General features: G+C 40.2%; 1 protein-coding gene and 1 non-coding gene across 8 annotated transcripts in view; both read left to right on the top strand.

Annotated features, from left to right (window-relative positions):
- The first annotated feature begins 3,007 nt into the window (after positions 1–3,007).
- Positions 3,008–15,779, top strand: part of C12H2orf42 (chromosome 12 C2orf42 homolog) — a 35,921-nt gene continuing 23,149 nt past the window's right edge. For 2 of the 7 annotated variants that reach the window (XM_074049902.1, XM_074049896.1), the window contains exons 1-4: positions 3,029–3,165; positions 11,548–11,822; positions 12,154–12,988; positions 14,684–14,794. In XM_074049902.1, coding sequence (XP_073906003.1) covers positions 12,166–12,988; positions 14,684–14,794 — 934 coding nt within the window. In that variant the 5' untranslated portion in view covers positions 3,029–3,165; positions 11,548–11,822; positions 12,154–12,165. The other 5 variants (XM_074049899.1, XM_074049897.1, XM_074049898.1 and 2 more) reach the window with 5 other exon arrangements.
- LOC141415198 (U6 spliceosomal RNA) lies at positions 6,626–6,731 on the top strand. The gene has a single exon (XR_012440211.1). It is a non-coding gene; the product is annotated as a U6 spliceosomal RNA (small nuclear RNA).

Below are 15,779 nucleotides of genomic sequence, written 5' to 3'. Positions count from 1 at the left end.
TGACAAAAGGGTCAATCAGGTAAAATCCTCTCCATAATAGGAGGTGAATGTCTAAAGTCGATTCATCAGAAATCCATCTTAAAACCCACATGTGGTATACACATCTATAATCCCAGCACTGGGGATGTAGGGGACAGGAGGATTGGATCTCGATGCCAGCCTGGACAACATAGTGACATGTCTCAAAAAGAAAAATTAAAAACCAAGATTTTAGTCTGGCGACAGTGGCTCACTCCTATAATCCTAGCTACCCAGGATCAAGGTTTGACGGCAGCTGGGGCAAAAAGTTTTTGAGACACTATTTTGAAAACAACCATCACAAAAAAGGGCTGGTGAGGTGGCTCAAGGTATAGGCCCTGAGTTCAAACCCAAGTACAGAAAAACAAAAATTTTAGAAAAGACAGGGTGTGGTTCAAGTGTAGAACACTTTCTAGCAAGTGCAAGAGCCTGAATTCAAATTCTCCAGTATCACACACACACACAAAAAGTTGCATGTAAGAAATGTGAAGCTAAACCAGGGAGGAGAAGGTTCTGTCTTAATTTCCTAACTTGCCAAATGGAAATGGTTTCATTCTGTAGAGAAACAGAAAATTAAGACAGCACTTACATACACATTCAAAATGTTGTTACGCATAATTTTGTAAGGAAAAAAATTTTGTGGCACTAAGGATTGAACTCAGGGCCTCACGCTTGCTAAGCAGGTGCTGTACCTCTTGAGCAACTCCACCAGCTCTTATTTTGTGGTGGGTTTTTTCAAGATAGGGTCTCAACTATTTGCCCTAGCTGGCTTTTTGAACCTCAGTCCTCTTAGCTACTAGTCCAAGTAGCTAGGATTACAGGTGTGAGCCACCGGTGCCCAACAGGAAAGTATTTAAGAGCATCATTTCTGTGTATGGGTTTGTTATTAAGTCAGTTTTTTTTTTTTTTTACTATTAATGGGGTTGAACTCAAGGTCTTGCTCTTAGTAGGCAGTCACTCCCACTTGATCCACACCTCCAGCATTGTCACTAATTTATGTTACATCTAATCAAAGTATTTAACAAAAGGCAGCAACACACATAGACACAAAAGGCAGTATTCGTGAAAATGAAAATTACAGGCATAGGTCTTGCACCTAGCTTGGAGTTCTGTTTTTTACATGAAACAATTTGGTTGGTAGAAGAATCAAAATTTTAAAATTAAAATGCATAGGAAGTAAAGGCCACGACTTTTGCACAATAAATGAAGCTTCTAGTGTTGACAGCTGTTGAAGAAATGAATTTTGTTTTGAAAGACAGTAAGTGATCCACAGCTTGCATTTCTGTACTTGGAGGAACTGCTACTAGGGAAAAAAAAAAATTTTTTTTTCCTGATGGTACCAAGGCCTCATGCTGTACCACTTGAGCCGGGTCCCCAGCCAGAAACAAGATACCTGGAGACAGTTTCTCAAAAAGCAGCTAAGTCTTCCCATAAATCTTATATGCCTTTGAATATTGCCTAGAGAAGTTCTGATTTGCTGGGTGCTGGTAGCTCATGTCTGTGATCCTAGCTTCTCAGAAGAATCAGTGTTTGAAGCCAGCCAGAGCAAACAGTTCTTGAGACCCAATCTCAAAAAACCCTTCATTAAAAAAGGTGGGGGGGTGCTGGTGGAGTGGCTCAAGGTGTAGGCCCTGAGTTCAAACTCCAGCACCACAAAAAAAAAAAAAAGTTCTGATAGGTGCTTTCTTCCCAGATTTATGGCAATACAAATAGTGCAAGGGTTTAAAAAAAAAAAAAAGGCACTTTGCATCTTTCTGGAGTTCGCTGACAGGTAGTCTTGCAAAAAGAAGTTTTTAAATGTAGGTGGGTTAACTAATGTCTGAAGCAGTCTTCAGTTATGGTGCCAAGCTAATTTTGTACTTAGGTGGGTACTTTTCTAGACTTCTTGACTCACTCCTCAGCTAATTAAGGTCCTTTAGAATGTTTTGGAGTTGGAAAGGGGAAGATTATTGTTATGAAAATACATACTGGATACTAATTCCTTCATTTTGGATCCCAGGTTGGTTTGTTTGTTTTTCCAGTAGTGGGGCTTAAACTCAGGGCCTACACCTTGAGCCACTCCACCAGCCCTTTTTTTGTGATGTTTTTTTTTTTCCGAGATAGGGTCTCGAGAACTAATGGCCCAGGGTTGACTTCTAACCACGATCCTCCTGAGCTCTGCCTCCTGAGTAGCTAGGATCACAGGCGCCAGGCCCAGGGTTACTTTATGTAGCCCAACTAGCCTGGAACTCACTATGTGGCCCAGCAGGCCTCGAACTGTCTCAGTCCTCCTGCATCAGCTTCCCGAGCACGGACTGTGATTACAGGTGTGAGTTATCACGCTCGAGTTGCTTTTTGTTTTTGTTTTTTTCCCAGATGAGCAGTATGCCTTTTTCTTGGTTTGGGGAAAAATAAGGGCATCTCCATTTCACATCTTCAGGCCATTTTATTAAGGTGACTAAGGTAGACAGATACAGCTAACAAAAATGTGGTGTTTGTGATTCAGCAAAAATCAAGAGACACCTGCAACCGTTAATAAAAAGCATTAGATTTATTCTGTGTGACTGCAAGGACCAGAACTAGGTATATAGGAAACCGATTTCAGCCCATTATAAAGGAAAACGTTCAAGTAAATATGTTGAAGTGTAGTTAAGGAAGAAAAAAAATAACTTCATACAAGTGAGAGAAAGCAACAACGAACACTCTAGTGGACAAGACCTCCAAACAATCTCTAAATCGCAAATGGCATCCTAGTAAGACAAAAAAAAAACTCACGCGATTTTTGCCTCCTGTGGAACCACTTAGAAATAGGGCTGTTTCGAACCTAAGGTCAACACCAGTCCTGAATCTGTCAGTACCTTCTAATACCAGTAGGCTAGACAGGGAACACTCCAGCCCTAAAGCAGAATCTGAGAACAAAACAGCCGCCAGGATCCATGCAGCTTCTACCTTCCACCTGATCCCGGAAGGAAAAACTATAACTCCCGTCAAACAACGCGAGAGAAGTGGGCGGGCACTTGCCGCGCGTGGGTAGCTCTGACCAATAACGACTGTCGTTACAGCGAACAGTTTGGCCGCGTTTGTAAAAGGCCACGGCAAGTTAAGAGAGAAGAGGCGAGGGTGGTCATCAGCGAGGGGCTCTAGGGCCCGCGGAGACGCTCAGGTCAGGTAAGGGGTCGTGATGAGAGAGGACTGGGCAGCGGTGGGACAGGGGTGTAGGACTGGGGATCCAGGCAGAGAGCGTGTCCATGGAGCTGGGTGCCAGAGAGGTGATGCTTCTGCTGGGGCCTACTTAGCACCGGAAGTGAGCTATCGCGCGGGGAGGATGCCGGGAAGCAGGTCCCAGGGGTTCTGCGTCTCGCGGCGGGCGGGTCCCGGAAGCCTGACGCGAGGTAAGCGTTGGGGAGGTGGTGGCCCGACGCATGTCTGCTGGACCCCAGCTGTCCCAGTCGGCGCGGAACTAATGTGACCCTGATTCTCACTTGTGACTTGACAAGAATCCAGTAGATTCAAAATTCAAGTTAGAGCCCTGCTGGTTGTGACACCCGTCAGGTTGAGCCGCAGTTTCGTCTCAAAAAATGGGTAAAATAGTAGCATGAGTTAATGCATAGAAAGGACTTAACATGGAAGGTACTCAGGTAGTACTTTTTTTTTTTTTTTTGGAGGGACTGGGGTTTGAACTCATGGCTTCGTGCTTGCAAAGCAGACGCTCTACCGCTTGGGCCACACCTCCAGTTGATGGTAGTATGTTTTTTAAAATTCATGGTGAGTGTTAGTTCTTCTCACAAGCATTAAACAGCATTCATAAAACTATATAGAACTGTAGTACCTGGATGAAAACTCAACACATTGTGAGGGGGTTGGGAGGAGGGTCTGTTTGGGGTTAATGGTTCCAGTCGCTTTCCATCCTCTGGCTAGGAGAAAACTACAACTTGAAAACTTGCAGAGAAGAGACTACCCACAGCAGATCTTTCAGGTTTCAAATACAGGGTTTTGGTTTTGGCAGATTGTGTTGTTTGTATATAGAATCTAATAAGTGCTGGTATGGTGGTGCAGAACTGTAATCCCAGCACCGTCGAGGCTGAGGCAGGAAGAGCAAGTTTAACACCAGCCTGAACTATGTAATAAGACTGTCTCAAAAAGAAAAAAAAAGCCAGGTGCCCTTGGCTCACATTGTTAATCCTAGCTGCTTGGGAGGCTAAGATCGGGAGGATCGTGGTTAGGGGGCCAGTCTAGGTGAATAGTTTGTGAGACTCCCCCCATCTCCAAAACAACCAGAGCAAAATGGACTGGAGATGTGGCTCAAGCAGTGGAGTATCTGCTTTGCAAGTGGAAAACCCTGAATTCAAACCCCAGTCTCACCAAAAGTGAATTTTTGTTTTTCTTTTGGGGGGTGGTATTGGAGTTTAAACTCAGGGCTTGGTGCTTGGTAGGCAGGGGCTGTACTGCTTGAACCATACCTCCAGCCCATACTTCTTTTTCTTACTGATTTATAAAATCTCTTAGGAAATTAGCCTTTTGACATTTGTATTTCAAGGATTTTTGCTCTTTTTTGGGGTGGAGGTGGTACTGGAATTTGAACTCAGGGCCTCCTGTGCTAGAGCTTTACCACTTTAGCCACTGTGTCAGCTGTTTTTCCTCTTTTTAAAATAGTAACAGCTTTGTTGAAATACTCTTCACAGCTTGAACTACATAGCAAGACCCTGTGTCAAAAACACTTAAAAAAGTTTCATGTAACATAAAATTTCCTTTTTTTAAAAAGTCACAATTTAGAAGTTTTAGTGTATCCACAGAGTTGTACAACCTTTCAACACCCCAAAAAGAAGCCTCATCCCATTAACAGTAACTACCAACTCCCCGTTTTCTCCAGCCCTGGCAACCACTAATCTACTTTCCAACTCTGTATAATACATTTTCCGTTTCTGGATATTTCATTTAAGTGGAATCATAAAATATGTGATTACTCTCATGTAGCATAATATTCAGATGGTTAACTCTGTATAATACATTTTCCGTTTCTGGATATTTCATTTAAGTGGAATCATAAAATATGTGATTACTCTCATGTAGCATAATATTCAGATGGTTAAATAAGCATGAGAAATGTTGGTCAATATCATTACTCATTAGAGATTTACAAATAAAACCACAAGGAGGTACCATTTTATGCCCACTGTAATCAAATGACTATAATGAAGAAGACCCTATCAAGCACTGGACAGGAAGTGCTGATGGGAATGTAAAATGGTACAGCTACTCTAGAAAAGTTTGATAGTTTCTTAAAATGTTAAGTGTATAAAGGAGATTGATATGCTTGCCCTAACGAGCATTGCAATGGTTACATGAAGTGAAGCATCACATAGGTATAAATTTTTTTGAGTGTGTGGTACTGGGGATTGAACCAAGGACCTCATGCATGCTGAGCAGGCACTCTGCCATTGAACTGTATCCCCAACTCAGTATTTTATGTGTCAATTTTTTTTGAACTTTAGATATTGCAGTCCATGCATGCCATTAGTGTGTTTACATTTTAATTGTTTTATTATATAATGAATATTGGATTTTTAATACTTCAACAAAGATTCACAAAATGTGTCAGTTTTTCTAAAAAGTTAAATATACATTTAATCCTAGGACCTAGCAATTCCACTTGTAGATCTCTGCCCAAGAGAAATTAAAACATTTGTCCACGTGAAAACTTGCATATTAATGTTCTCAGCAGCACTTTTGTAATATCCACCAGTTGGAAGCAATCCAAATGTTTGTTGGCTGGTGAATGGATAAACAAAATATGATTTGTCCATTCAGTGGAATACTATATGAAGAAAAGAAGCTTAACCCAGCACTGAGGAGACTGAGATAGGAAGATTGTGAGTTTGAAACTAATATGGGCTACAGAGAGAGTTCAAGGTCAGCCTGGGCTACACAGCAAGACCTTGCCTCTGGGGGGAAAAAAAAGTATTCATATATGCTGTAATATGGTTGAACTTGAAAACATTATGTTGGGTGAAAATAGAAACAAAAGGCCACATATTATATGGTTCCATTTATATGAAATACCTAAAAAAGATAAATAATCTACAGAGATAGGAAGCATATTAGTGTTTGCCTGGGTCTGTGCATGGGAATGTGAATGACTGCAAATAAATTTATTTTTTGGGGTGATGGATGTGTTCTAAAATTGGAGGATTGTGGTGTTGGATGCCCACTATGTAAATTTAATAAATTTCATAGATTACACTTAAAATGAGTGAATATTGTGGTATGTAAAGTGTACTTCATAAAGCCATTTAAAGAAAACTGATATATCCAGGAAAGATTTAGTCAATATTTATATACTCTGGATTTTATAACATTTAGACTATCCACATTTTGTGATCCTTAAAATATATATATATATTTATATATATGTATATATATGTTTTGTATGTATATAAAACATATGTATTTATGTTATTATATATGTATGTCTCCATCTCTTTTTGGTTTTGTTTCAGCTTAACCAGGTGCTGTGCTTACATGCCTGTTGTCCCAGATAGTAAGGAGGCTGAGGTAGGAGAGTACTTGAGCTGAGGAGTTCAAGGCCAGCCTGGTAGTATAATGAGACCCTGACTCAAAAATAAAAATAGTTATATCTTCAGTAGCACATATACTAGAATTGGAACAATACAGAGAAAATTGGCATGCTTCTTTGCAAGGATGACAAGAAAATTCGTGAAGCATTCCATATTTTAAAAAATGCATATCTTTTGTGCTTGAGTGTTTTATCTGTGTGAGATTTATTTGGGTATAGGAAGTAAGAGAATATGGATAAGAAATATTAAATAATTATCTTTGCTCTAAATTTTTAAGAAATTTTAGTTAACTAATGTTTTTGAATAAAAATTTTTTGGATTCTGGGCTGATGGCATGGCTCCAGTAAGTGGTAGAACCCTGCCTACCAAGCATGAGGCTCTGAGTTCAAGCCCTAGTACCACCAAAAAAAAAAAGATTATTTGGGTCCCTTCACCTGGTTCACATTTAAAATCTCTGCTCTGAGCCAAGTGCCTTTGGCTTATTCCTAAAATCCTAGCTACTCAGGAGGCACAGATCAGGACGATCTTGGTTTGAAGCCAGCCCCCAGGCAAATAGTATCTTGAAAGTATTCAACATAAAAACGGCTGGTAGAGTGTCTCAAGTAGTAGAGCACCTGCCTAGCAAGCATAAGGCCCTGAGTTCAAGCCCCAGAACCACCAAAAAAAAAAAAGAAGAAAAGATCATAGATTTACATGGCTGAAAATAAACTATTAAAATAAAAAATTTCCCTGCCACATTTGTCCCTCATTCAATAAAGTAACTTTCTTTTTAGTTTATCCTTTTAGAGATTTTAAAAATAGCTATATTTCATTTACAAGCTAATGTAAATAAATATATGTACATATATGTATGTATATTTATATATGTATATATAAAAATATGTATTTCCCCCTTACAGAAATGGTTAGAAGCATATTATATATGCTGATTGCATGATTGCATCTTTCTTTTCTACTGATTTCTTTATTTTTTTTTTGGTGGGGCTGGGGTTTGAATTCAGGGCTTTATGCTTGCAAAGCAGGCGCTCTACCACTTGAGCCATATCTCCAGTCCATTTTGATCTATTTGCCTATGCTGACCTCATTCCAAGATCCTCCTGATCTCAGCCTCCCAAGTAGCAAAGATTACAGGCTTGAGCTATGAGGGCCTGGCTTTAACATTTCCTAAAGATCTTAAAAAACTAAGTATGGTGGCACATTGCTGTATTCCCAGCTACCCAGGGAACTAGAAGCAGGAGGATTGCAAGTTCAAGGCTAGCCTGGATAACTTTTAGAGAAGCCCCGTCTCAAAATTTAAAAATACAAACTTGTAATTTTGGAAGACACTAGAAAATTACCCTCTATAGGATATAGTCAAAAGAGTAAAGAAAAAGCTACATAACCTTAAGGCTTCACCACAAACAAATGGTAGGCCAGTTCCTCCCTTAATAAACAGAAAATTTTAATGCTATATAAAGTTTTAAATGATATATTGTCATCAACATAATTTTTTTCTTGTGATGCTTGGGATTGAATCAAGGGCCTTGTACATGCGAACCAAGTCCTCTACCACTGAACTACACCCCCAGTCTCCATCAACATAATTTTGAAAGTTAATTTTTTGTTAACTCTTTCATATGTACAGGTACATACACACATTTTTTTTCCACTTTGCAAATGAAAAGAAACCTGAAGGTCATAAATTAAAGAACTTGGTCACAGGGATTTTTTTTTTTTTCCTATACTGGGGCTTGAACTCAGGGCCTACACCTTGAGCCACTCCACCAGCCCTTTTTTGTGAAGGGGTTTTTCGAGATTTGGTCTTGTGGAACTATGCCCAGGCTGGTTTTGAACCATGGTACTGCTGATCTCTGCCTCCTGAGTAGCTAGGATTAGAGGCGTGAGCCACCGGCGCCCAGCGTCACAGGGATTATTGATGGTGGAAGGTAAACTAAATCTTTGGAACAACATTTTCCTAAGAACCTATGTTTGGCTGATGGAGAATACTTGCAAAGAAGTTCACAGAGGGCCTGTGGCTCAAGTGGTAAAGCACTTGCCTAGCAAGTGTGAGGCACTGGGTTCAATCCCCAATATGGCAGACAACAACAAAAACCCCTCCATGAACAGGATAAGTCTTTTGATCATTGGTTTTTTTAACTGGGGCAGTTTTGCCTCAAAGGACACTTGGCATTATCATTTTTACAGCTGGGGGTCGGGCAGGGGGTGTGGGGGTGTGGTAGGTCACTAACAGCATCCAGTGAGTAGAAATCCAGGGATGCTGCTACACATCCTACAGTGCATAAGACACAGCCCCCACAACAAGGAGCAACCCTATCTAAAATGTTAGTAGTGTCAAAATTGAGAGGCCTTGCTGTAGATCTTATTTTACAAAGCTCTACTTACAGTTGGAGATTAGTTCATAACACTACTCAAAAAGTGGATATTTTAGCACTGGAGGACTGAATCAAGTAGTAGAGCACCTGGTTTTTGTTTTTTTGTTTTTTTACTTTTTTCTGAAACAGGATCTCTCTATATGATTCAGGCTGCCTCATGATCCTCCTGCCTCCACCTTCCATGTCCATTTTTATTTTTATACCATTCTTACTTGTATTTTCCGATTTGTTAATCAGTGGAGTACAGAAGATACAGAGGGACAGTATTTAATCAAGATCATCCTTTGGAATCGGGGGGAAAAGAATACTAACAGCTTACTTTAAAAAATCACAAATAGTACCTTTAAAAAAAAAAAAAAGCATTAAGAGCTGGGTGTGAGGTTGGCACAGTGGCTCACACCCCTGTAATCCCAGCTACTCGGGAGGCAGTGATCGGGAAGATCTCCATTAGAGGCCAACCTAGGCAAAAAGTTAGTGAGACCACCACGTCAACCATTCTTAGATTCTGTAGTTGTATGTGCCTGTCATGCCAGCTACTCAGAGGGTTTAAATAGGATTGTGGTCCAGGTCTTTCCAGGCAAAAACATGAAACCATATTGGAAAAATAACAAAAGCTGGACTGGGGACGGGGTGCAAGTAGTAGAGCACATGTTTAGCAAGCATGATGCCATCTTCAAGCCCCAGTACCATTAAAACAGGATTGAAAAAAACAGCAGAAATGGTAGAAAAAAATAGTAGAAAAAAGGCTCAAAATCTGGTTCTCTAAAAAAATAAAGCAAAAAGGGCTGGGGACTTGGCTCAAGTGGTAGAGTGCCTACCTAGCAAGCATAAGGCCCTGTATGTGAAGGCACATACCTATAATCTCAGCACTCAGAACCACAGGCAGGAGTATCATGAGTTCAAGGCCAGCCTGGGCTACATGGTTAGCCCCTATCTCAAAAAAATAATAATAAATAAATCATGAATTTTTTTCTTAGCAGTACTGGAGAGATTTTTTGGGTTTTGTTTTTGTTTTGTGGAACTGGGGTATGAACTAAGGGCTTTGTGCTTGCAAAGCAGGTGCTCATAAAGCAGGCACTTTACCATTTGAGCCACACCTTCAGTTCATTTTACTTTGGTTATTTTTGTCTCCCTTCCCCCTGCCTTTTTTTTCTTGGTCTGGTTGTTCTTTTCTTTCTTTTTTTTGTTTTGTTTTTGGTCTGGTTATTTTGGAGATGGGGTCTCTAGAACTGTTTACTAGAGCTGGCTTCAAACCTCAGTCTTCCTGATTTCATCCTCCCAAGTAGCTAGGTCAGTACTAGAGTTTGAACTAAGGGCCTTGCATATGCTAGGCAAGCACTCTAACACTTAAGCCATCCCCCTACTCCTTTTGGTTTAGTTATTTTTTTAAATAGGCTCTCAAAATTTTGCCAAGCACCAGACTGGGATCATAATCCTTCTACCTGTGCCTCCTGAATAGCCTGGCATGCAGGCTGGAACTACTACATGTAGCTTATTTGAGATGCAGGCCTTACTAACTTTTGTTTGCTTGGGCTGGCCTCAAACCAAGATTCTCCTGATCTTTGCTTCCCAAGAAGCTAGGATTAAGGCAGGTGCCGGTGGCTCATCCTGTAATCCTACCTACTCAGGAGGCAAAGATCAGGAGGATCATGGTTCAAAGCCAGCCCTGGCAAATAGTTCCAGAGACACTATTTTGAAAAAACCCATCACAGAAAAGGGCTGGTGGAGTGGCTCAAGCTGAAGGCCCTACGTTCAAACCCTGGTACTGCAAAAAAAAAAAAGCTAGGATTACAGATGTGAGCCACTGTACCTAGCCCTTGAACTTTAGTTAATATGCATACTGAACTGGATACCTTTGGCTTACTTTGAAATGCATCAAATATTAGAGGGATTGAAGAATGGACGGAGGGATGGATAAATAGACATGTGATAAAGCAACTACAGTAAAATGTTCATTGTAAAATCTAGTTGGTGGGTACCTGGGCAATTCATTGTGCAATTACAGTTTTCATAAGAAAATATTAAGGGGGAAAATCATAAGTAGAGATTTCACATTCTTAGATTCTGTAGGTTAGTGGAAGCTTTGTTGTTGTTTTTCCTGGGTGACCTCAAGCAAGTTACTTAACCTCTTTATTTTTATCTGTAGAGCAATTGTTTGGCTTAACTGAGGTCTTCCTATGGTGACATTCAAATGAAATAATGAATGTGAAAGCCTTTTGAGAAACATAAAGCACTCTAAATATGTAATACATTACTATTAGGGAAGGTGAGTGTTTGACCATGACTGTAGGTATTCTTGTCAACCCCCTGCATAATAATGTTAGCATTGTTTTAACTTCATGCAATTGAAAGTACAAAACATTTAACCATTTCCTTAACAGTTTGTCAGTATTTCTCAAATAATTGTGAAAGAGTTAGATTTAGGTTCTATGATTTTTTATTGTTGTTTTAGTGCTAAAGATTGAACCCAGGGCTTTACATGTACTAAGTACATGCTCTACTACTGGGCTACACTCCCCAGCCCCTATTCTATCTGATTTCTAAAAAGAAAGAATTATCCTGCCTATGTATAACTTAATATTTTTTTCTTGTTTTACTTACAGACTGTCAAGATCTCTACTTAGAGCAGTGGGAATCTTTGTGGAACATTGGGCAAGAGCTTTGCCATTGGCTGGTCAAGAAGGAGGAGGCAGAATGTCTGCATTGTTACACCATAGAGTTCAAACTTCAGAAACCTTTGGGTTAAGCAGTATCACTTACCCTGCAAATGATCATGCCTTTATCTGTACTCTCTGATCATCACAAACTAATGAAACACGCTTTAGGTCTCATGAATTCAGGCGACACTGTTCTCCAGATGCCCTGGTGGCTGATACAGGTAAGATTAGGGTGAGTTTTGTGGGGAATGTCATTGCTGAAGTTAAACATCTGTGCATGTAAAGATTAGGCTAACTAACTCCAGTCATTATATAGAACGGATTAAATGTGGAGAGATACTAATGTTTGCAATAGGATTTTTAAAAATGTACAGAGATATAAAAAGCAAAGTTTCCTTCACTTTTATTTCATTCGAGGGTTTAAGTTTGTTTTGTGATATGATTTGAAAAATGTTGGATAGCTTTTTACATTTTGCTTTTTAAATATCATACATGGTTTTAACTTTGTGCTTGTGTGAATGTCTACTCATGCTGATGGGCTTATCTTTCTAGGGCCTGTGAAAAATGGAACCAAATTCTTTGAGGACTAAAGTCCCAGCTTTTTTATCTGACTTGGGAAAGGCCACATTGAGGGGAATCAGAAAGTGTCCCCGATGTGGCACATACAATGGAACCCGGGGCCTGAGCTGTAAGAACAAAACGTGTGGAACCATATTCCGCTACGGTGCACGGAAGCAGCCTAGTGTTGAAGCTGTCAAAATCATCACAGGCTCTGATCTGCAGGTCTACTCTGTGCGGCAAAGGGACCGGGGTCCTGATTACCGATGTTTTGTGGAGCTGGGTGTTTCAGAGACGACAATCCAGACGGTGGATGGGACAATCATCACTCAGCTGAGCTCTGGACGGTGTTATGTCCCCTCGTGCTTGAAAGCTGCCACCCAAGGCGTTGTGGAAAACCAGTGCCAGCACATCAAGCTGGCAGTAAACTGTCAGTTGGAAGCCACTCCTCTGACCCTGAAGAGTTCAGTCCTGAATGCCATGCAGGCCTCTGCAGAAACCAAACAGACCATCTGGCAGTTGGCCACAGACCCCACGGGTCCCCTGGTACAGAGGATTACTAAAAATATCTTGGTAGTAAAATGCAAGGCAAGCCAGAAGCATACCTTGGGGTATTTGCATACATCTTTTGTGCAGAAAATCAGTGCCAAAAGTTTGCCAGAGCGCCGCTTCTTCTGCTCCTGCCAGAGTTTGAAATCACACAAGTCAAGTGCCTCCAGGGATGAGGCAGCTCAGAGATGCATTCATTTCTTTGCGTGCATCTGTGCCTTTGCCAGTGACGAGACATTGGCTCAGGAATTCTCAGACTTCCTAAATTTTGATTCCAGTGGTAGGTGGTACAGTTGACACAGTTACTTTGTTTTTCTGAAATTACAATGAGTTTCACTGATATATTTGGAGATTGTGATAATCTAGATGATAAGTATTATTCATTTGCCAGAGCTCTTACTACTGGGGATTGGGCCTGGAGTTGGGCAAGTGCTCTTATCATTTGAGCCCCGCCTCCACCCCCTCAGACCTTTGGGTTTTTTTTTTTTTTGTTTTTTGGGCTTTTTTTTTTGGTGGTGGTATTGGGGTTTGAACTCAGGGATTCGTGGTTGCTAAGAAAGCACTCTACCACTTGAGATATACCTTGTTTTTATTTTTGAGACAGACTGTTACTAACTTTGCCTGAGCTGGGCTCCAACTCATGATCCTCCTGCCTCTGTCTTTCAAGCACCTTAGATGATGGAATTACAAGTGTGCACCATCATGCCTGGCAGCATTTCTTCTTTTTTTTTTTTTTGGTGTGTTCTAGGGTTTGAGCTCAGCCTCAAGATTGCTAGGTGTGAACTTTACCACTTGAGCCACTCTACCAGCCTACATTCCTTCTTTTAATCCCAGTCAGTATACTTGCATAAATGTTGGTTAGTTAGTTGGTTAATTGCTTAGATGGTTGAAATTAATAATGAAGAAACTTGGACAGGTCTGGGGGTGTTGCTGGCCCAGCAATTGCAAGACCCTTGGTTCAATCCCTGGTTCCACAAAAAAAGAGAGAGGGACTTGGGCATTGGATCTAGCAAAATTAGCTTTACTTTGATTTTTTTTTTTTTAATTCCAAAGCTGGACTGTGTTAACAAGAGCAAAGAACAACAACAAGAAAATGTCTCTTCTTATGACTTGCTTACTTATTAACCCTGAAGATGAGGGTACTTTGCTCAAAAGAAGACTTAAAAGTGCCCTACCATTTGAGCCATTCTGGCAACACCATATTTTTATCTTATAGATATTTCTTTACTTTCTTTTTTTTTTTTTTTTTTTTTGCAGTGCTGGGTCTTGAACTCAGGGCCTACACCTTGAGCCACTCCACCAGTCCTTTTTTGTGATGTGTTTTTTTTGAGATAGGGTCTCTGGAACTATTTGCCCAGGCTGGGTTCAAACCGCTATCCTCCTGATCTCTGAGGATTTGAGTAGCTAAGATTGTAGATGTGACTTTCCAGCCCATGCCTTTTTTTTTTTTTTTTTAAAGGAGGAAAGTTTTATTTTTGCTTATAGTTTCACAGGTTCCGATCCGTGAGTAGTTGGTCCTTTTTTTTTTTTTAATTAAAAAAAATTTTTTTTTATTAGGACATAGTCATAGTGACAGTCTGATTAGGCTTATATTGTGTATTGGTTAGATCACCCTTATTTTCATTTCTGAATGGTCTTTAGGTGGCAATAGCTCCCACCTTTTTAGTTTTATATTACTCTGTAGTTTTGTTTTGTTTTGTTTCTTACAGTGCTGGGGATAGAATTCAGGGTTTTAAGCATGCTAGGCAAGCACTGTACCACTGAGCTACATTGCAGTCCTATAGAGCCTTTTATCAAGTTAATGGTCTAAGACTAAAAGCACCTGTTTTGGGGAGTTCTTCCAAGGAATTTGTTTTAAAGCAGGCCAACACTCCCTCCTTTGTTTTGGTGATTTGGACTTTATAAATTTTTCTCTAGTTAGGGGCTCACACTTAACTTTGAGTGGTATTAGTAATTCAGAAATCTTATTTTTTAGGTCTTAAAGAGACTATCATGCCCCAGTTAAGTTGCCATTCAGAATCAACTGAATCAGCTTGTGAGTCTACTGCCTGTAAGCCAAAGAAGAGGAAAAAGGATGAAGCATCTGGTGAGAGGCTATTTTGTTTGTTTGTGTGGTGAATACTGTCTTCTGTTCTTAAGGGGTTTTTGCTTGTTGCCTTTTTTTTTTTTTTGCAGTGCAAGGGATTGAACCCTTGGCTCTACTACTGAGCTGGACCCCAACTCTTTTTTTGAGTGGCTACAAATTTTTATCAAATTATTAAATTACTGAAAAATGTGACATTTAAATATTCATGTGTATACATAAAGTAGTTGTACAGAATCTTCAGGTCACTGGGTTACAAATCTGGTACACACATGAGCCTGGCAGAAAAACAAATGAAATTAGGCTTAGAGCTGCAGGGCTCTAAAAATTGGTTGTCTTTCTAAAGGTCTGAGAAGAATGGGGTGGAAATAGAATGAAGCAGAAAGGCAAAGGACCACTTTTGGGGTCTAGCTCAAAACAACTGCTTAGATCTCCAGCTGAAGGGTCAGCTCCTTTCCTAGCCTTAGGGAAGAGACCTGTTTTCATATGTCATTCCCACCTCACTCATTCTCTAAAATCTTGATGTGTCTAACACACCCAAGAAACCCTTTGGAATATGTTCTTACAAATATATTTATATCAGGGCTGGTGGAGTGACTCTCAAGTAGTAGAGTACCTACCTAGCAAATGTGAGGCCCTGAGTTCAAGCCCCAGTGCCACCAATAAGTACATAAATAACCAACAGTGGCTCACGTGATAGACTGCCTGCCTAGCAAGCACAAGACCCTGAATTCAACTCCCAATACCACCAAAAAAACAAAAACAAATATGTTTATGTTAAAGTAAAGAAAACATTTTGGGATCATTGGTGCTTACTCTCCTCTGTACTTCATTCTAGACAGAGAGTAAAAAAATGATTAGTTTCTCAAGTGAATTAACTGAATAAAGTTAATATAGTAACAGAATTGTTCCCTGGCCCTCACTGAGACCCGTAAAGTGAATGTGGCAGGAACCACAGGACCAGGCACTTTTTTGTGTGACTGTTGGT

The sequence above is a fragment of the Castor canadensis genome, chromosome 12 (assembly GCF_047511655.1).
Source record: "Castor canadensis chromosome 12, mCasCan1.hap1v2, whole genome shotgun sequence".
Lineage (NCBI taxonomy): Eukaryota > Metazoa > Chordata > Mammalia > Rodentia > Castoridae > Castor > Castor canadensis.
This window is presented reverse-complemented; position numbering and strand designations above follow the sequence as displayed.